Below are 19,278 nucleotides of genomic sequence, written 5' to 3' on the forward strand. Positions count from 1 at the left end.
ATTGCAACTGCAACCCCCCAATCTATCACAGTGTGAGTACCTCCCCACCGCCAATCATGGATTGAGATGGCCTCGAGGCTATGGACTATCCCGCAGTCAATCGCTTCCGATTACGGGGCCGGCTGAAGAGTTCAAGAAGGCAAGAGACAATCAGGCCAAGCCAAGCTTTTCTTGTGCTCATGATCTCCCGCAAAAACCTTCCCTTCCAATTGCACATCATCCTGCCTTGCAAACTTTTCACCTACCAACTCTCTGACTTTTCATCTTCTACATAGATCTCCGGATCACCTCCAATCCAGTCAAGAACCGTCAAGACAACCAAAGTCGAGCAATCATGAGCGAAGTCAGAAAGAGTACTGAGGTCAGCCACGGCCGTGGAGGTATGCAGCCAACCCGGGAAGATTCACTTTTGCCAAGTGCTGATATGTCCAACAGGTGCTGGTAACATCAGCGAGGATGCTACCCCGTATGCCTTCCTACTCTTCGTTCTACAGATCCAGTGAATATGCACTGACGAATATGCAGCTATGGTGATGGTGAGATCGTCCGCGAAGGCATTGTCGGTGACCATGGCGATGGCGCCTTCAGCACTGGTCGAGGAGGAGCAGCAAACATCGGTTCGCCCGGCTTGAAGGCAACCCAACGCAAGGACGACATTGCGATCCCAGAGACTGCTCTCCGTCCAAGTCAAGAGAACGAGGTCTACCACACCGGACGAGGTGGCGAGGGCAATGTCCACACCGCCGAGCCAGTCACCAAGCACCCAGAAGGCCTTGCAGACAAGCTGAAGAACAAGCTGTTCAAGAAGAAGGCTGCCAAGGAGGAGAAGGCATAGATTCTGATGGCGAGTTCGCGACGATGGCTTTCGCTATGGTGGTAATGGGTGGAATTCGGGATGAATAATGCCAGGGAGAAATGATTGGGGGAGTTTGGAGGATTCTTGATACCACTGTTTCATACACGAAACTTCTTCGCAGACTTGAATGAACACGATGATCTTCAGCAGTACCCCGCATGTCATGATTCGCCTTCCCTTGTGCAGCGCCACATAGATACTTCAGTACTTCGAGCTCGAGTAGTACTCAAGGCTACCTGTCCGCTTGAGCGGGGCCAATCGTAATTTGTACCTTCATGGCAACAAGCAGAAATGGACAAGTTCGTGAGTAAATCGGAGACATATATTCCCATCACAGTCAGTAGTGAAGGAGAAAATCGAATTGTAATCTATATAAATATCAGAGAGCGGCGGTCGGTGTTTGTTCAATCCAGTGAGGCAAGGCCTCGCTCCTACAGGGATAATAGGTAGCGTGATACTTCGCGATTTGACAAGGTTCAGTCTCTGGCGCGTCCATCACCAACCTCTTTTCTTCCACAACCTTCCTGCAGTTCTTTTATCCAGTCGCGCAAATTCCGATCTCTGGACGTCTCCATCTAGGGACCGACTCCTGGCGACACTTGCGCCCCCAACTCAAGGCCTACTTGACGAAAGGAGCCCCCTCTGGCAGTCATCGAGTATATCCTCGAGTTTGCGACCGTCAACCGATAGATCGAGCCCTTTGGCCGGCAGCTGTCAAGCTTTCGCACACAGCATCGCATTGTTTTCGCTGTGACAATCACCTCGATCTGCAGCGCGCTGCTCATATCTGGAATCGACGAGTAGACGTAGTTAGAGTAGACACCTTGCAGCCGGAACCACGGCCATGGCTCCAAAGCATGGTCTTGCAGGCCTCCAATCTGAGGAACAGTTGGCAAAGCGTGCAAAGAGCTCTGCGACGCCAGCTTCGCGCTCTGCTACACCTGCGGACACCAGTGCTAAGGTACCATTTAAAGTCGAGTATCCTATTATGGATAGCGAGAAGATTCAGACAGATAGGCAGAAGGAACTGATGGATGCGGCCGACTTCCAAGTGAGCCCATTTGTTGCAAAGGGCGCAAGCAAAGAGGGAGAGCTGGACCAATACTACACTGTCACCCCGACGAATGAGTGGGAGCAGATGAAAAAATACAACAATTTCATCAGTGAGTTGATATGGATTTTTATAAATAAGATAAGAGCTGATGAGAAGTCTAGTACAAGGCGAGGTTTACAAGAATAATCAGTTTGTCTTCGTACGGGGAGAGGATACGCCGAAAGACAAAGATACAGAGGGTAGACCGAAAGACTTTTGGGTAGCGAGGATTCTGCAAGTAAGGGCAAAGAATGCGCAACATGTGTACGCGCTGGTAAGTAAAAGGTCCATACTTGCAGAGTGCTTGGTGCTGATTATCTAGGTGGCATGGCTGTATTGGCCAGAGGAGTTACCACCACCGTCAGTCAAGGCTTCGGACCAACTGGGCAAGGAATCTGGTAAGAGGAGATACCATGGGAGCCACGAACTCATAGCATCAAATTATATGGATGTCCTAGATGTTCTCTCTTTTGCTGGCAAGGCAGAAGTACACCATTGGCTGGAGGAAGATGACAACTTGCAACACAAGCTATACTGGCGTCAGACCTTCTGTCGAGAAACTCAGGCACTTTCGGTAAGTTAAACTTGGTATCTCTTGGTAAAGGGGTTGAGCTAAAGCATTACAGAAATTACGGCAACATTGCACATGCAAAGGCTATTTCAACCCGGAGGTCACAATGTACATCTGCGATAACCCAACCTGCAAAATCTGGCTGCATGATGACCACTTACTCGACGATATCCTAACGAAGGTGTACAAGAAGCATAACTCGAATGACGGGACCAACGGAGTTGCAAAAATAAACGGAAAGAAGAGCAAGAACCCTCCTTATAAGAACGCCTTCAAGGCAACAATACGAGAAGAGAATGACGAACCTCCAGTTGCTGTGATTACGGATTTGCGACCAAATGCGGATCCAAAGACATGGGAGGAGAGAATTGCTTGTCCAGAGTGTGAGGAGCTTCTCCAATGATCTTGGATATTTCGGACTAAAACGATCATGCGTATTGGTTGTTTCATGTCCGTCTCAAGCCTATAGTTGACGACAGTGGTTCTTTGCACACATACACTTTAACTACAAAGACAGATTCACACTTGCAGAGTAAGCGAGCGGTTGGACACTCGACAACCATCATTTGCGCATGAACGATTAAGTGGTTAAGGGATTCGTTCCATTGGGTTAAAGTTCTGCGACTTTGCGCTTGGCGTTACAGGTGTGTTCTTTCGGCAGGCAGCGCTATTTGAATTTCGAAAACAAGTCCCTTTTGTTCCTTGCATATAGTTCATTTCGACTTGCGCTTCGTCTTTACTGCTTATCATGGAGGTTTGAGAAGAGGGAGATCAATTTCTGGAGAAGAGATGGTTGGACTACAAGCAAGGGACGATTAAGCGCCGAAGTGACCCTTCGTTTGCGAGGCGCTGGAGGCACTCTGTTTCTATACCCCACTCCGAAGATGCAGAGATGCTAGGTCTGTAACATAAAACGAAGGAAGACAGCAGCATTAGGCGTGTGAATGACCTTATGGACGAAATAAAGATTAGAAGCCATGTTCCCGCACCGAGTTGGTAAAGCCACTCGTCTCGAGGCCTGACTCTCCTAGTGGAGCACCTTCGAAGATTAACTTTGTTACAATTGCGATTGTGGCTGACTTCGCTGTCTAGCTTAAGGTTCGGCACACTTACCCGTCCACGTTCGACGTTGGTAAGAGCATGAGCCAATAGGGAACTTCTCAAAGCAGTATAAATCCCACCGGTCAATGCAACCTACTCCGATAAAGGCCCTAAGCTGTCGGTCGAGCTCCGATGAGGGGCATACAGCTAAGATTGTATATCTTAGACTCTTCACTCACCGTGGCCTTTTTGCGGCTTAATACTGTTTTTCTGATGATACTGTTCAAAAGAGATCCATAATTGCCCCACTCACTGGGCAAAGGTGGGATTTTCTCTGTTCCCAATTCCTGGTCCTTAAAATTCCTTATACTTTCCTCTCCTAATATATAATCCGTGATTGAAGTAATGGGAGGACAATGCAGAACACGGCGATAGTTCCAAGCCAAGAGGAGACGAAAGTCGGCTTTTCGTCCGATGTCGAAAAGGGGCTTACCGAGAAAACCATTGGTATACCACTAGAGTCTGGGGCCACAATACCTCTCTCCGACGAGATTCAAGATGCTAGTTCGTTTGAAACAGGAGAAATAATTTCTAGGCGTGGAATAAAGCGTGTGTTTCATCGTCTACTCCAGCGATCCAATGTCGGAAAGCCAATCGATACCTCTCCGCCACCAGATGGAGGGGTTCGCGCCTGGGTCACTGTCTTCCTCTGCCACATGGCACTCTTCACAACCTTCGGCTGGGTCCAAGCCTACGGAGTCCTGCAAACACATTACGTCTCAGCCCTAAATCTCCCTTCGTCCTCAACCTCCTGGATCGGCTCCATATCAGCATGTCTCATGATGGCCATGGGGACTTTCTCAGGACGCCTAACTGACGCGGGATATTTCCACCAAACGTTCGCTGTAGGGACCTGTCTCCAGCTCCTCGGCTTCTTCTCAACGTCCGTCGCGACGACGTATTGGCAACTGATGCTCTCGCACGGCGTTTGCATTGGCTTGGGAGGAGGGCTGGTCTTCTGTCCTGCAATGTCTGTTGTTGGGACGTATTTCTCCAAGCAACGGAGTCTCGCTCTGGCTATTTGTGCTATCGGAAATTCGGTGGGCGGATTGGTTTTTGCGGCTATTCTCCAGAATATGATCCCGTCGGTGGGGTTTGGGTGGGCGATAAGGACTTGTGGGTTTATTGTGATGGCGAGTATGGTTCCTGCGAATCTGATATTGAAGCCGAGGAATTTGACGAAGGAGAAGGCGCCGTTGGTGGAGTGGGTGGCGTTTACGGAGTTGACGTATTGTTTGTTTGCGGCAGGAATGTTTGTCACTTTCTTAGGGATGTGGGTCCCGGTTTTTTATGTGAGCCTCATTTCCTTGCAGTTTGGTCGTTGGCTAGTATCTTGGATATTTTGACTTTACAAGAGAGGATTAAAGCCTAAGGCTTAGTCTGTCGAGAGTTAGTGATGTCCATCTTTTTGTCTGTTCAGACCTTAAGCTGAAGACTGAGTATGAGGAGGCCCTCGTTGAATAAATCAATAAGCGAGTCCAGGGGGGCGATTTCCTCTTAAGCGAAGGGGCAACATCCTGCGTCACCAAACAAGCAGAGAGGAAAGATGCTAACTTCTCTAGCTTGGATCCTTCGGAAGAGATATTATCGGTATTTCCAGCAAAAATGCCTCTTCCCTACTGCTCTTGATCAACGGCATAGGCATAGCAGGTCGCGTCATCCCAGCATTGCTCGCCTATCGATTCGGACCACTAAACCTCATGATCCCGCTCACCTTGATGGCGGCTTTAATCCTATTCTGCTGGGCAGCAGTAGAAGACTATCAAGGAATTCTGGTTTTTGATATCTTCTATGGCTTTATAATGGCAGCCGGGCAGGGCATGTTTCCGCCTTCGCTAGGCAGTTTGACGACCGATTTGTCGAAGATGGGAGTCAGGATGGGTATGGTTTTCTCGATATGTGGTCTAGCGCTGTTGGTTGGGCAGCCTCTTGCTGGAGTATTGATTACTGCTGATGGGGGAGATTATCTGTATACTCAGATGTATTCTGGAGCAGCAATGACACTGGGTGTTGGGTTCATGGTTGGAGCAAGGATATCGAAGATGGGTTGGAAATTATGGGTAATTGTATAGCAGTCATCTCTAGAACATTCGAACTTTGGAAAGTGGTTCATGTTCGAAGATTGAAGAGTGATCTCTTCGAATGTTTTCCTACCATATTGATGAAAGGTCTGGAGCAACGTACTAGACGAATCGAAGAGCCGGTGAAAATGTTACCAATCACATGCACGTCGGGGCCCAAGGATTGGAGGACGTATTCCATATGCAATAAACATAGCAGATGTCAAGTAACAGAATATTGTACGATGAATAAAAGTTCATGCGCGAGTTGCTCGCAGAGAGTGTAGCTGACCTGCCCATCAATTCACATGTTCATCAGCCTTGTGTCTCGCAATGTCTTTGAACCCTCTTTCGCAAGTTGGTGAGACGCGTAATGCTATTGTTATTAGGGACAATAGTCCCCTAAATGGCACTTGTTATCAACAGTCCAGTTGGAGGCGTCGTCGAACGATTATACAACGCAATTGTAGGACAAGAAGGTAAACATTGACCAGGCTGAAGATGTCCCTCGAAATGTGGGGCATTCGCTTGCGCCACCTCATCCAGCCTCAAACTCAACCCCTCCACGTCAAGCTCCGTCCTCATTTCTAAGTCCCCTCTCCAGCATCCAAAATGGCAGACGTCGACCAATTTGACAGTGCGCTGTAAGATCCCGTTACTTTACAAAATCCAAGCCTCCTACTAAAATAAACATCCAGCGATCTCCTCCGCCGTCTCGACCCAAAACACACCTCCGAGCACCTCAACTCCCTCATATCTCTCGTCCCCTCACTCACAGAAGACCTCCTCTCGTCCGTCGATCAACCTCTTACAATCGCGCGATGCCGAAGGACTGGCCGTGATTATCTCCTCTGCGACTACAACCGTGATGGCGACAGCTACCGGTCTCCCTGGTCCGGCGAGTTCGAGACCCCGCTTGGAGGCAGTGGAGTCGGCGGCGTAGACGATCAGGGGAACAACGAAGGGGCGGGAGAGGGTGCTGTGCCTAGTGAGCGGGTGCGGAAGATGGAGGTCAGGGCTAATGAAGCTTTTGATGTTTACAGAGAGTTATATTACGAGGGTGGTGTCAGTAGTGTTTATTTCTGGAATTTGGATGATGGGTTTGCTGGCGTTGTTTTGTTGAAAAAAGGTGAGTCGTGCTGTTATGAAGTCGGATGAGATGAAGGGACTGATTATGATGGGCAGTTGCTACGCCAGCGGGAAAGAGTCAAGGAACTTGGGACTCGATCCATGTCTTCGAGGCCGTTGATCGGGCTCGTACTGCACATTACAAGTTGACCAGTACCGTCATCCTGCATCTATCAACCGGCAACGATGCTCTGGGCGAGATGGACTTGAGCGGAAACATGACTCGACAAATTGAGAGTGATCTACCAGTTGACGACGATATCTCACACATTGCCAACATCGGCAAGTTGGTAGAGGACATGGAGCTCAAGATGAGGAACCTGTTGCAGGAAGTGTATTTTGGCAAGGCAAAGGATGTCGTTGGTGATTTGAGAAGTATTGCCCCGTTGACGGAGGCGAATAGAGATAAGGCGACTCACCAGGAGATGATTAACTCGATGAAGCGGTAGTATTAGAAGTGCAAACTCTATACGCAATCAAAATTGGAAGTCAACGTTCGGGACTAGCGCACCTAATACTTGGTTCCCTTTTGCTCTCTGACCGAATCTAAAAGTACGTGCCTTTCGCCATGAAATAAATTCACCACGTTGGCAGATTGAGAAGAAAGCAGAGTCCTGCTCTCACTCCTCAGGCCTTGACAAATACTTCAAGATTAGTGTCTTAGCATAGGTGAAGCTTCCTCTTCACCCACTTCCAATCACAGGCTTCAATTGAGAATTTAGCCTCACTCTAACGTTCGGACATCGAACCAGACATAATGATAGGAGAATGTGGTAAGCATCGTCGAACATTCGTCTTCTAGAATAGCAACGGAAATTCTGGCTATCTACTGTACACAGATTGCAACCCGAAGCGAACCTGTCTCTCTCCCCCAGGCGCTCTATCCTCTATCTAGGTCGCGAAATTCACATTCCCCAAAACGGTTCATGTCTTTCCCTCGTCTCCCGCACAGCAGCTTTTCCCGATCTACTAAACATGCATGTCTCTCAAGATTTGGAATTCGCATCCAAACTTCCTTTTTCAACGAAGAGATAGCCAAACGATTACTGAACAATGTATGCAAGGCTTGGCACAATGCGGCTGATACCTGGAATCCTGCAAGGAACATGCATGCCTTCCCGTTATGGCTGGCGATCGGGATGTTTCCTTGCTTTCGAAAGATTTTTCACATTTCGAGACGGGAATGTCTTAGACAAGTGTTCGAGTTCCTGGCTTCGAGTTCTCGCTCTCATCTTTCATAGGTAAATAATGATGACGGTTATAGTAAGTAGCTGTACTATATTAGAAAGTCATACATACATGAGTGACATCGGCCGTGATATTCCTATTAATACAATATGAAAAAACTATCATGTATACAAAGGCAGGCTAGAGCCAGCGTAGAAAATTCGTGCCATCCTCGCAATGCAGAATAAAAGGAAAAGAAAAGTGGTAAACGTGGATATCCGCAATCGAGGAAAACATGAAATTAGAAACACGACTCGAAAAGGTATCAATCTGTCCTCATTTCGTAGCCTCGTCATCGTTAATCGTATCTTGTGCGGATTGCTTGATGGGGTTGGTTTTCTTTTGTGTGTTGCGCCTTCAAATGCTGCATGGCCGTCGTCTCGTCTTTTTTTCTTTCATACATCATCGGTCTCTAAAATCTGGAGGGTAGATATAGTCCAATTTCATTTTGCCACTGGCCACCATCCGATCCTAGTGTAGCTGTCGATCATGGCTTGTACAAGCTCTTTGGATATCGCAGGCTTCTCGTATACGAAGCCCACCACCTTTTCTAGTCGAGCACCATCCATGCTCAAATCAGTATCTTTTAGCAGTTCTTTCTCCATGAACGGTGTCAAGGGTCCAGGACGGGTAATTCCTGCGTCTTCAAGTAACTCTGCCCATGGTCCAAGAACCTCATCGTTCACGTCATCGACCACACTGTCCATGTTCAGCCTGGCGAAAGTACTGATAAGTTGTCCTTGGAAGCCGGTCTGAATACCAAACAATTGGCCAATGATCTCAGCCATGGTGCCTTGGGACGTTTGCCCTTTGTCAACCATGTTAAAAATAGGTATCTTGCCCATGGATTTGGCATCCCAGTTGCGTTGATGCTGGACCGCGTACCAGTCTGCAACAGCCCACAGCCCTCGAGCCACATCGGTGATATGGACGGTGTTTACTCTCAAGTCTTTCGTCCATAGCCACTTCATCTCTTCGTGCAAATGTTGATAGACCCGGGCAAGACAAAGAGCGGTAGAGACAAATTGAGATGCATAGTCGCCGTAGACATGGGCCAGTCGGACAATTATAAGATTCAGCCTGTATGCCGGTCAGCCTGCTCACCATAAAGATGAGACGAAAGTGGACGATCCACTTTTCGTCTCATTTATCAAGATGTTACACAAGTTGAGGCTTCGGATGGAAACACATACCCATCAATCTTGGCCAGTTGCTCCTCTGCCTGCAGCTTGAACACGGCAATCTTGCTCCACGGCTTCAACTTGTCTCCTTCCTTGCTTGGTTGAGAGTCTGGTTTATACACCATGCCAGTACTGAGCTCCACGAATGCCTTCACGCCCCGTTTGGCAGCCTCCTTTCCTACAGCAACACTCAGTGCCAGCGAGCGCACTTTGTAGACCTCATCTTCTTGTGAATATCTCGTCTCGCCGCCACAGTTGAAAACATAGTCCCATTGCTTGCCGTTAGGACGGTCAAAGATGCGGGGCAGAGATTCTGTAGAGAGGTAATGTCAGATAGTGAACTCAATGGGCACCAGCAGCGTCTTGGGGGCATAGAGAAGGACATACGCTCTTTACTTGCATCTGCTTGCATGAACTTGTCCTGCGAGCATGCCTCCTCGAATTCTGGTGCGAGCCATGCCAGTTGCGGTAATACCTTATCCACGATCCGGACTTCAGAAGCCAAATTGTTCTTGTGAATGTGCAGCGCGAGATTCCGTCCAATGTAACCCAGACCGCCAATGATGAGGACTGCGGGCTTCTCGGCCATCGCGCGTTTCGTGCTGGTGAAAACAAAAAGGAGTGGAGGGAGAGCAGTGAGGGTCGAAGCTGCTCAGCTTATCGAATCTGCCGTGCTCGGTGGGTCGTGTCCAGTGGGGGAGATCCAAGTCTAGATATTTAGAAAATGGAGGATGATCAGTCCTAGGATCTCAAGGAAAGTAACAAGGGACATGCACAAGAATTGCGGAGTTCTGAGTCAAATGCAGCACTGCGGCGAGGAACTTTGTTGCACATTCAAATCGATATTTAATAAGTAACGAGTCTCACGGGCCTCCTGGTCAGTGGTAGGGTAGGGGTCAGAAGAAGGGCTTTGCTTCGAGCTGCAACCGAAGACTGCTCATACCTACCGTAAATTTACGTCCTCGAAAAAGTGAAAAGGGGTCATCCATGCTTGGCATGGCTCCTCCATCTCAGGCCGGCCCCCTCCATCACCATCACCTTACCTATCGTAGAGATGTGATCCAACAAGCAAGCCGTGGCCGCGGGAGACGCTCCCGGCACCAGCAAATCATCACAGCACTAAACACCAACAGGAAGGCGAACTTGGACCCCATCTCAGAGACATCTCGCCACCACATGTCTCTCCATGACAGTCGAGATTCTCTCCGAATAGCTGCAGGTTTTTTCTTTGCTGCTCACGATAGCCGATGGGGCATCTTTACCCTTCCTGGGTGAAGCTCAAAACAACGACGTGCAGCCTGCATCGAGCAAAGTTCAGCAGCCTCCCTCTGCACACGCCCGGCGCCCCGGAAGCAAAAAGCCTATGCTGCAGAAACGAGAGTAGCAGGAGGCCGCAGAATGGGAGGCGCTGAAGAACTTCAACCAAGATTGCTCGTGAGCAATTAGGTCACAGTGTTTGAGACCGAGGGCAATTATTGCTCATCTACGTGTTACGAGTCATTTTGGTGATAATTGATATCTGATATTCAGGGGATCCAACTTGCCGAGTAGAACAGCCTTCTAGAAGCTTTTTTTGGCCTTGCAGGTGGGGGTTTTTTCTGCTTAGCTGCAGTGAGGGAAACACCCGCATCCACTCCCTGCTGCCCGTACACTGACAGGATGTTAGCGCTCTACACTGGAATCGTTGTTGTGTCAGGCAAACAAAAACCAGACGATTTCGGCGGATTAATCTCCGTTCGAGAATAGAAGTGAGAGAAAAGGGGGGCGAATTCAACAAGCGACCTACTCTATGTAACACCCGTCCCTCGTTTGCAAAGCTTCATCTCCATCCATACATCTTCTGTTCACTTGTCTGCAGTAGAAACCCAAACTGGCAGTCATCTCCAAGTGCCTTGCCTACACCTGCCTAACCAGCGTAGGAGCTCGCAAGCGTCATCTCGGCTTGACGGACCAATATGCAGGAACCATCTTGCGTCCTTCCCTTTCTCACTCCAATTTCAAGGATCCGATGACTTCAACATTGACTTGCAAGCCCCGGAACATATTATTGTGGCCTGAATTCTCGGCTGGGCCTCCTCTTGCATATGTATGCAAGTCATATGCACGCTTTATCCTTTCCGTGCTTCGGATGCTTCTGAAACAATTCTGCGTCTGATCAGCCTGTTTTCGAGATTGAGACGAGACGATTGACCCCCACTCAGCTGTTATTTTCGTCACGGATTTTTCGTGAGATAGAGACTGGATCTTGATATTATAGGCCTGCATTATTCTTCTGCACGACCAGATATGGAGTATGATGACCCTGAAATTGCGTAGGTGAGAGTTGAGTAGGAGAGCTTGGATCTGTGATGAACACTGTGTTTGCATTCTCCCAAAATCAGTAAATTGCACGAAGGAATGAATGGTAACGACGAAAGATTGACCCCGAACGAAGAACTTAGCTAGGAGCCTACGGGACCCTAAATCTTTCCTTCCAATCCTATTCCATTTTTTGCCCAAATCGTAATTTAAAACATCCTCGTTCAACCCACCTACATCAACGAAAAATAACCCACTCGATGGACTTGAGGAACGAGTAACACGGCAACTTTTGTTATATAGACAGCCCAAAATGGCATATACATGAGAGAGGGAGAGAGAGGGGGAGAGAGAGAGGGAGAAAGGGGATCTATGCATCATATGCATGCACGTAAGTTGTTGAACAATGTCTAGAGGAAATAAAACATGCCTCGAAGCCTTTTGTTTTAGCGTATTTACACTTCCAGTCCAATCCGTACCATGAAACCCAAGACCAACCATCTAAACACCTTTACCATACATTCCCAGCACGAAAGGTTCAATGGACTAACGCCGTCCGTGAATCATCCTCGTAACATGCATGACCCGATCCCATCGTTCCTCGTCACCCGTCATTGAAGGTATCTCACCTCCTCTCATCCGCCTCCTCATCGTCAGCAGGCTCGACTCGCACCAAGATCTCCTCCAAAAGACCTTCAAGGAAGACATCAACATCTTTGCCCATGCCCACGGGTTCTTCCTTGTCCCAGTGATCGATTTCTTTGCAAACGTGCGCTAATTTGTACACCAATTTCCGCAGTTTCTCGTGAGCTGCTTGTGCTCTTTGTTGTTTTGGCGTAGTTCCTGTACCGCGAAAAGCCTGTTGCAGTCGATATTGTCTGCGCTTCAAAGCTTCTTCCAAGGCAGGAAATATCACATCATTAAGTGCGTCAAGATCGCCCGTAGGACTCGACGGTGCTGGCGAGGGCATAGAGGTCGGGGCTCGAGAAGACTCAGATGAGAGACTTTCACGAGAGGGGGTGTTGTCTCGTAGCTTTGATGGCAGAGCTGGCAATGGTTGCTGTCCCAGCTGCCTCGGGTTAATATTTTGGGAGGTAAGTGATTGATGTATTGGAGGTGGTGGAGTTTGCTGCTTCGATAAGCTAGGAGCTGATTGGTTCGTAACCCTTTGTAGAGGCTGACCATGTCCGCGAAAGGGAGGTATCTCAGGCAATTTAATAGGGCCCAGCTTTGGGAGTGATTGTTGAGCCGAAGGTCGACCAAGTTCTGGATTCTGAGCAAGTTGTGGTGGTAGCGGAGATGGAGCTAATGCTAATCTAGTAGGGGTTTGTGGAGAAGGTGTTGATGCTATGTTCAAGAAGCCCATGTCTCTCTGGAGTTGTTCCTGTAAGCTACGGTCATAATCTGGCGAATCGGTGTTCTGCTGGGATAAGAACGGCTGCTGGTTGGCTCTGGGAGTGTCTGGTGCAGTCGTCCTATACTTCTCGGGCGATGGAGGAAGGGGTACCTTTGAAGGCGAGGATGGTGGCATTTGCGGAACAGGTCGTCTTTGCGGTGATACTTGTCGCTGTTCTGAGATTTGGGGATTCATAGCTTTGATTGTGTCGGCGTTAGAAACATATCCAGAATCCTTCATCTTCGTAGGTGACAGGCTTCGTGGTCGTTCTGCATAGTCGTCTCCACTTTCCGAAGATCTAGATGATCTGGCATTTGTTGCAGACTCCCCCATGGCGTTCAAACCAGCCCTGGCGACGTTCCTGCCGACCACAGGTCGTACAGTGCCAAAATCCCAAAGATCATTATTAGCAGGTGCAGCTCGTGGAGCTTCGTCTCGTTCCTCATCCGAATCATCATCACCGCCTTTGTGATGGACAGCCCATCTTTCATAACGCTCAATCAGTTCCGTCAGATAGGATGTTTTCTTTGCCCTTCTTACGAAGGGATGCTTCAGAAGATCTCTGGCAGAGGGTCGTTTCCGGGGGTCCTTTTGAAGGCATAATTCAACGAATTCTTTGAAAGCTTTTGAAAAGTTACCTTCCAGCTCGGGCGGTGCATTTTTTGGAATCAGAAATAAAACTTTCATGGGATGGATATCCGAATAAGGAGGCTCGCCGTTGGCCAACTCAAGAGCTGTAATTCCTAACGACCAGATATCTGCTTTGTGATCGTACCCAGATTGCTTGATGACCTCAGGCGCCATCCAAAAAGGAGTACCGACAAAGGTGTTCTTCTTCGTCATTGTTGCCGAAAGTTGCCCCGAAACACCGAAATCTGCCAGCTTGACTTGGCCATTGGACCCCAGCAAGATATTGGCAGCTGTGAAGATGTTAACTCCGAGCCTTTGTAAAATGACAGATTCCCTTACCCTTGATATCTCGGTGTAACTTTTTGTCAGAATGTAGGTAGTCCAGGCCCAGCAAGAGTTCTCGTATAATGATGGAAATATACTCTTCCCCAATCAAGCCAGGCTTCATCAGGTCACCACAACTCCCACCAGAACAAAATTCCATGATGATCCATAGGTCCGAGCCTTTCAGATATGATCCATAGTATTGTGTCACATATGGCGAGTGTAATTCGGACAGGATGGCGATTTCCTGGACAATGTCCTCTACCTCATCTTCCGCATTCTCGACATCGATGACCTTGATTGCCACTGCTTGACCGGTGCGCTTGTCCACCCTACCCTTCGTTAGCTGGGCTGGACCAAATACTGTTGCAGACTGGAACTGAGAATCATACCCTTTGTACACCTTCCCAAAGCTTCCACCACCTGTGACCAATAAGCGTTGGTAATAAACAAAACGGGTAGAAAGAAAATACCTATGCAGTTCTGCTTGGTATACAGTGTCTCGGGGTCGACATGGCCGCTTGTTTCTCCTCCACCGCTGGCCATTGTATACTGCGTTGGCCTTCAGGAGAACAGCTGGTTGCGAAGAACGAAAGAGTCTACTGGAATATCGACGTGTTGACCAGGTTGCTGCCGCAGATTTTGCTGGTAGGAAAGGCAATGCAGAGGTCAGATCGAGACGCGAAGGCATGAAAAATGAGCAAAACGAGCGCGAAGGCGTGAATGTGCGAGTGTTATGGTTATGGCTGACAGTGTAGCTGAGTTTCTATCCCTTGTCGAAAGCGCGCTGTTCGTTAACGCGGTGATGGTGGGGTCGAGGCGAGTCAATTCAAGCTTCAAGATTAGCAGAGCGCGAAATGCACCACAACGTGACGAACAACAACGAGCAATGAGAAATTGAAAATTGCTCAGAGACGGAGATCGCTTCTTAAGACACAACGCTCCAGCGAAATCGAAGTCGCAATTTCACAAGGCGGTTGCTGGGAGACTTGGTTTGGGAATGTGGAATTTCAGGTCCCTGTTTCAAAAATCCGGGGAAGGCAGGCGCGATAGGGCAATACGGCACGCAGCAAAGTCAGGGCAGATTGAAGTGCATTCGGGGATGATGTACCTAGATCTTCAATCTTCAATCGGGTGGATGATATCCATTCGTAAGTCAAAGAAGGACCTTCTCGATTCCCTTGCGGCGAAGCAATAGGTAATGAGGATGAGATCAACAATTTCCTGCTGGCCAATCATCTTGGATATCACGAACAATTGAGCTCTTCCACGATCTAGCTGTTACAAATATTAGAGCCGCATCGTCCATGAAGATGCATGCACAGCGCACTCTAGTATACAAGCCTCACTCGAATTGGATACTGAGTCTAATAATGCCTCCTCTCGGAGCTGGACTTACTTTCCTCCTTCGATGATACTCACGCCTTACTCAACGGAACCTCGATCTCCAGCCCACATCAGATCAAGTTGCTGGCATGCCTTGCCTTGCCTTTCTTTCACGCCCCGTTAAAGTTCATGACACGTTCCCTTTATGATTTATCAAAAAGCCTTGGTAGACATGAAATGGAGTGTGGAAGGATACATACACCCTCGAAGGGATAACTTCCATCCCTTGCTTTCGAATCAATAAGTAATATTCAGTAGCTCAACCTGAGAATGGAATGTGAGACTTAATATTTTATCAAGGATTCGAACTTGTTCTATAAGGAAGCGCTTCTGCTCCTGTTCGTTCATACACTGGATACATTTCGGACGCTACGATCTCATGTCACTCGATGGTGTTGAGAATGCACTCCCTCAAGGTGGTTCTACTCTTCTTCTACAGCATAAACTTTGTCTCTGCCAGGCGCGAGGACTTTTGGGAGCCGGAAGTCGTTGAATATGCAGCATCATGGTTTGGCCTACCTTTTGCATTCCAACAACCTAGAGTCACTAACCTATACAACGATAGTACTACCTCTACTCTCTCTTGTCTCCAAGACAAATTGGCATCATTGAAACACCACCAAACAGGCTTTTGCGCCGCTTATACAGCCGCAGTCCACACCGAATCCAAAGGTATCCCTCCTATTCTGGGCCTCTGCGGCACTGGAGTCGCCAACTTCCACGAGAGAGCTAGTAGTGCTTGTTCATGTTTTATTACAAAGGAGACAGCTCCTCCACACGCGCATATCACAGATTATCCTGCTCCTCCTGGCACTGTTTGGGTGGCTTATGAGTATAAATTTCTTCCAAAGATGCCATCGCTATCTATGACTTGGCCTGTGGGTCCTTCATTCGAGGGTATGGACCTTCTTGAGTACATGTCGAATTGTCGGGATTTCACTCGTATGTACCTAATCTTTGCTATGTTACATATACTCTCCTTCTTGTCGGTAGATCGAAGATTGCTACCTCAACCTCGCTCTCCATTGAAAGTCGGGTCCCCTTTTCTTTGCCTGAATATAGTACCTCTTACCTTCTTCAGACTAGGGAAAGTTAACGAGATGCAGCAAATTTCGAGATGCATGTTTTACACGATGATGGAACTGAAATACAATGCATGTCGTGAGTCCATCCAACCAACCTATGAATCCCATTAGACTAACTTCCAGGAAAGATTTCATTATATGCCGCTTTCCAAGTTTACCGCGGAAAAGAGTCAATGGGGATACGCAGTAGACAATGTTTGGGTATGTCCATTCTTCCTCGAGAGCTCCGTACATCATTAATATCTGCTTAGGCTGCTGTTGCGATCTGACGATCCTGATGCGAGAAAGCGATTGAAATGGGTTATTGTGATCTTAGCTGAGGGGCAGCTAGAGCCAAATTTTCTGGACACTGCGAGTCTGGATATGGTTTATTGTAATGGCAATGATTGGAAGGGCACATTTGTAGGAATTACTCATAGTTCAATGACTGCGCTGCTGTCTTTAAAGGTACGATGAATAAATCATTAAAATCACATGAAACCCCCGGGAGGCTACTCTAACCACCTTGTTGGACACAAATTTCTTGTATTCATTCTATGCTCGGCGTGAATGCGTCCTTCTAAATGCAATGATAGGGGCCTCAAAGAGGAAAAAAACTAGTAGCAACGCCCTCCACACCATATACAGTATCTCAAACCCCGCAGATCAAATGCAAGTGATCAAAGTTGGTAAGCCCAGACGAAGGGCCGCTCATTCCGTAACGCCAGGATTGCCGTGATAGGGTGATTGCCGAGTTCTAATCTTCGATGAATTCCACCATAACGGTGCCATTAGGAAGCTCAGCGGTCTGAATCGTCTCGTCCAAGTGCTCAATCAGGTCGCCTCCCATGCTCTTGAGATCAAATACGACCCCTTCTTTCCCCTCCAGAGGTTCAGCCTTCAACCACTCGTAGATACGGCGTACTGGGTCGTTGACTCGGAATCTCCGCACTACCCGACCTGTGGGATGTCGGAATTGAATGCGAGTCACCCCTGGGCCAGCGGCAGGCTCTGTGTGAGGGTTGTTAGACAGAATCTGCGAGAATGGTGAAGTCAAAGAGGCCCCGCCTTCATCATCTGCATTACCCATCGCCTCGTCTTCCTCGATCTCCTTTCCTTTTCCCTTGCTGACATCGCCGAAGCTCTTTGTAAGTTCATCTGGATCTTCCCCCTTGGGCCCACTTGCTCCATTGTTTGCAAGACTGTTTTGAAGGGCCAGATCGAGCATTTCCTCTTCGGTTAGTCTATTTACGTCGAGTGATTTTGCTTTCTCCGGTTTGCGTCTAGCAACTGGGTTCTTCTTCGTAACGTCTAAACTGTATCGGTCAAGGAATTCAACCAGCTGCATCAAGAAGTCGCCTGCTTGAGGTATAGGAACGCCCGACCAGACCTTCAGTTGCTCTCCAGTTCGAGGGTCAACAATGGCAATATGTGGGTAGGCATCATCGCTGTCCTTAAGCGGGAAATAGTAGTTGATGTAGGATTGACCTCGGGGATCGTCCTTGGAGTATTGTACGAAAATAAAGTTTTCCCTCACGAGCTCTTTGATGCCATCGTATCTCCAGATATCTCGATTCAGCGCTTGGCAGTAGAAGACCGAAGGACTTTGAATATTGACAAGAATCCACTTCAAGTCCTCTTTGCCTTTGTCCCGAGCTGCATCCCACGAAAGTTGATGCATGAGATCGAAAGGGGGCCTGTACAGCTCTGCGAGTTTGGCTGCTTTCGATGATTCCTCGGAAGCTCCTCCAGTAGCTAGGGCCAAACCTTCCCTACGGACTTCAGGATCAGCTGAGGCGTCCCAAATCGAAGGCACGGGTCTCTGGTTGAATAGTCCTGGGCGACCTGCAACATGTTAGTACCAGTCCAACAATGGCGCATGACATTCCATACTTGATCCTGTACCGTTATTTCGTCTAGCTCTCATCTGCTGCAATACTGCAGCATGCATATCGTCAGGACCCCAGTCTCCACCTGCATCAACGAGGGTTTCCGTCACACGGCCTATGGGTGCCCTTACACCATCTGCATCGTAACCTCCACTGGCATCTCCACCAGCATAGAGTTCTTCCTGCATTCTCCGAGCCATAGCCTCATCATCTTCATAGTCTGCTGCTCGGCTTATAGCTGCAGCTGTTGATGTGTCCTCGTCTTCTTCTTCATGATCCAGCTGCATGTCATCGTCATTGTCTGAATCGTCAAGGACAACCTGCTGTCGGGATGGCCGCGCGGGGTTTGAGATTTCTGGTCGGGAGGCTGTTGGTATTGGGGGAGCTGGCGGCTGGCTTTCGTTGTTGAGGCCCGTCGCAAGGTCAGGAGAATCGAAGAACAGCTGGATAGCCTGTTCGGCATTGTTTTCAGTCAAGCCCAAGTATCTTCTGGCAACATCAGCGCTCGCGCCGGTGAAGGCTATGAAGCCATCTATAGACTCGTCCATGGTGGACAGAGCGATAGTAGAAGATCGTGTTCTGAGTTGTTCCTTTGCTGGCGGATCGGAGTCGAATTGAAATCAAAATGGAGGGGTCCAAACTGACGTAGACCTAGGGATCGTGGGCCTGCAGGTGACTAGAGTCAGAGAGAGAAGTGCGCACGCTGACAGTGGATCTTGAAGGAGTTGTCAGAAGGTGCAAGCAGCTTCCAGATGAGAATTATGAAGATTGGTGAACACTTTTCATGAAAGAGGAACTACTTCGCCCCAAAGAAACGCGGGTGAATCCGCTCGCAAACCTAATCGCTAACGATAAGGAGGTCACGTGTATAATCCATGTCAAGTACTCCCGCCATATCATTCCTGGTTTGTGATAGGTGAATCTGCTATTATCCCTTGGAAACATGCTCTAGCGTATTGAAGAACTGGTCAGTCAACCTCGGGAAATATATTCTGCGGATGGATGAAATCCTCTGTCCCCAGATACCTCGCTGGAGAGCTTGAAAGAGTTCTGAAACCAGAATAGTCTGTTTTT

General features: G+C 48.4%; 8 protein-coding genes across 8 annotated transcripts; 5 read left to right on the plus strand and 3 right to left on the minus strand.

The window, feature by feature from the left end:
- The first annotated feature begins 12 nt into the window (after positions 1-12).
- On the plus strand, positions 13-1,179 carry LY89DRAFT_680662 (uncharacterized protein). The gene is made up of 4 exons (XM_018214120.1): positions 13-32; positions 276-380; positions 436-466; positions 526-1,179. The coding sequence occupies exons 2-4, from the start codon at positions 335-337 to the stop codon at positions 833-835; spliced, it is 387 nt and encodes a 128-aa protein (XP_018076874.1). The 5' UTR covers positions 13-32; positions 276-334; the 3' UTR covers positions 836-1,179.
- A 521-nt stretch (positions 1,180-1,700) lies between these two features.
- On the plus strand, positions 1,701-2,923 carry LY89DRAFT_728654 (uncharacterized protein; the record flags this gene model as incomplete). Its single annotated transcript, XM_018219285.1, has 4 exons — positions 1,701-2,019; positions 2,072-2,223; positions 2,272-2,523; positions 2,576-2,923. 4 exons carry the CDS (start codon positions 1,701-1,703, stop codon positions 2,921-2,923), a joined length of 1,071 nt encoding a protein of 356 aa, XP_018076875.1.
- An 883-nt stretch (positions 2,924-3,806) lies between these two features.
- On the plus strand, positions 3,807-5,940 carry LY89DRAFT_680666 (MFS general substrate transporter). The gene is made up of 2 exons (XM_018214121.1): positions 3,807-4,913; positions 5,184-5,940. Exons 1-2 carry the CDS (start codon positions 3,978-3,980, stop codon positions 5,691-5,693), a joined length of 1,446 nt encoding a protein of 481 aa, XP_018076876.1. The 5' UTR covers positions 3,807-3,977; the 3' UTR covers positions 5,694-5,940.
- Positions 5,941-6,245: 305 nt separating this feature from the next.
- LY89DRAFT_680667 (F-actin capping protein, beta subunit) lies at positions 6,246-7,322 on the plus strand. Its single transcript, XM_018214122.1, has 3 exons — positions 6,246-6,325; positions 6,380-6,810; positions 6,867-7,322. Exons 1-3 carry the CDS (start codon positions 6,294-6,296, stop codon positions 7,256-7,258), a joined length of 855 nt encoding a protein of 284 aa, XP_018076877.1. The 5' UTR covers positions 6,246-6,293; the 3' UTR covers positions 7,259-7,322.
- A 743-nt stretch (positions 7,323-8,065) lies between these two features.
- On the minus strand, positions 8,066-9,806 carry LY89DRAFT_762789 (NAD(P)-binding protein; the record flags this gene model as incomplete). Its single annotated transcript, XM_018221581.1, has 3 exons — positions 8,066-9,116; positions 9,230-9,530; positions 9,605-9,806. 3 exons carry the CDS (start codon positions 9,804-9,806, stop codon positions 8,480-8,482), a joined length of 1,140 nt encoding a protein of 379 aa, XP_018076878.1. The 3' UTR covers positions 8,066-8,479.
- Positions 9,807-11,898: 2,092 nt separating this feature from the next.
- Positions 11,899-14,827, minus strand: LY89DRAFT_607191 (Ste20-like serine/threonine protein kinase-like protein). Its single transcript, XM_018210446.1, has 4 exons — positions 14,339-14,827; positions 14,258-14,288; positions 13,881-14,197; positions 11,899-13,831 (listed from the first exon to the last, which is right to left on the minus strand). Exons 1-4 carry the CDS (start codon positions 14,409-14,411, stop codon positions 12,141-12,143), a joined length of 2,112 nt encoding a protein of 703 aa, XP_018076879.1. The 5' UTR covers positions 14,412-14,827; the 3' UTR covers positions 11,899-12,140.
- Positions 14,828-15,213: 386 nt separating this feature from the next.
- LY89DRAFT_714310 (uncharacterized protein) lies at positions 15,214-16,474 on the plus strand (the record flags this gene model as incomplete). Its single annotated transcript, XM_018218120.1, has 4 exons — positions 15,214-15,759; positions 15,817-16,193; positions 16,358-16,412; positions 16,465-16,474. Coding segments are annotated over exons 1-4 (561 nt in total), but the record flags the coding sequence as incomplete, so codon positions are not given.
- Positions 16,475-16,753: 279 nt separating this feature from the next.
- Positions 16,754-19,005, minus strand: LY89DRAFT_607194 (uncharacterized protein). Its single transcript, XM_018210447.1, has 2 exons — positions 18,209-19,005; positions 16,754-18,160 (listed from the first exon to the last, which is right to left on the minus strand). The coding sequence occupies exons 1-2, from the start codon at positions 18,750-18,752 to the stop codon at positions 17,073-17,075; spliced, it is 1,632 nt and encodes a 543-aa protein (XP_018076881.1). The 5' UTR covers positions 18,753-19,005; the 3' UTR covers positions 16,754-17,072.
- Between the last annotated feature and the right edge of the window lie 273 nt (positions 19,006-19,278).

This window comes from Mollisia scopiformis (genome assembly GCF_001500285.1).
Source record: "Mollisia scopiformis unplaced genomic scaffold LY89scaffold_3, whole genome shotgun sequence".
Lineage (NCBI taxonomy): Eukaryota > Fungi > Ascomycota > Leotiomycetes > Helotiales > Mollisiaceae > Mollisia > Mollisia scopiformis.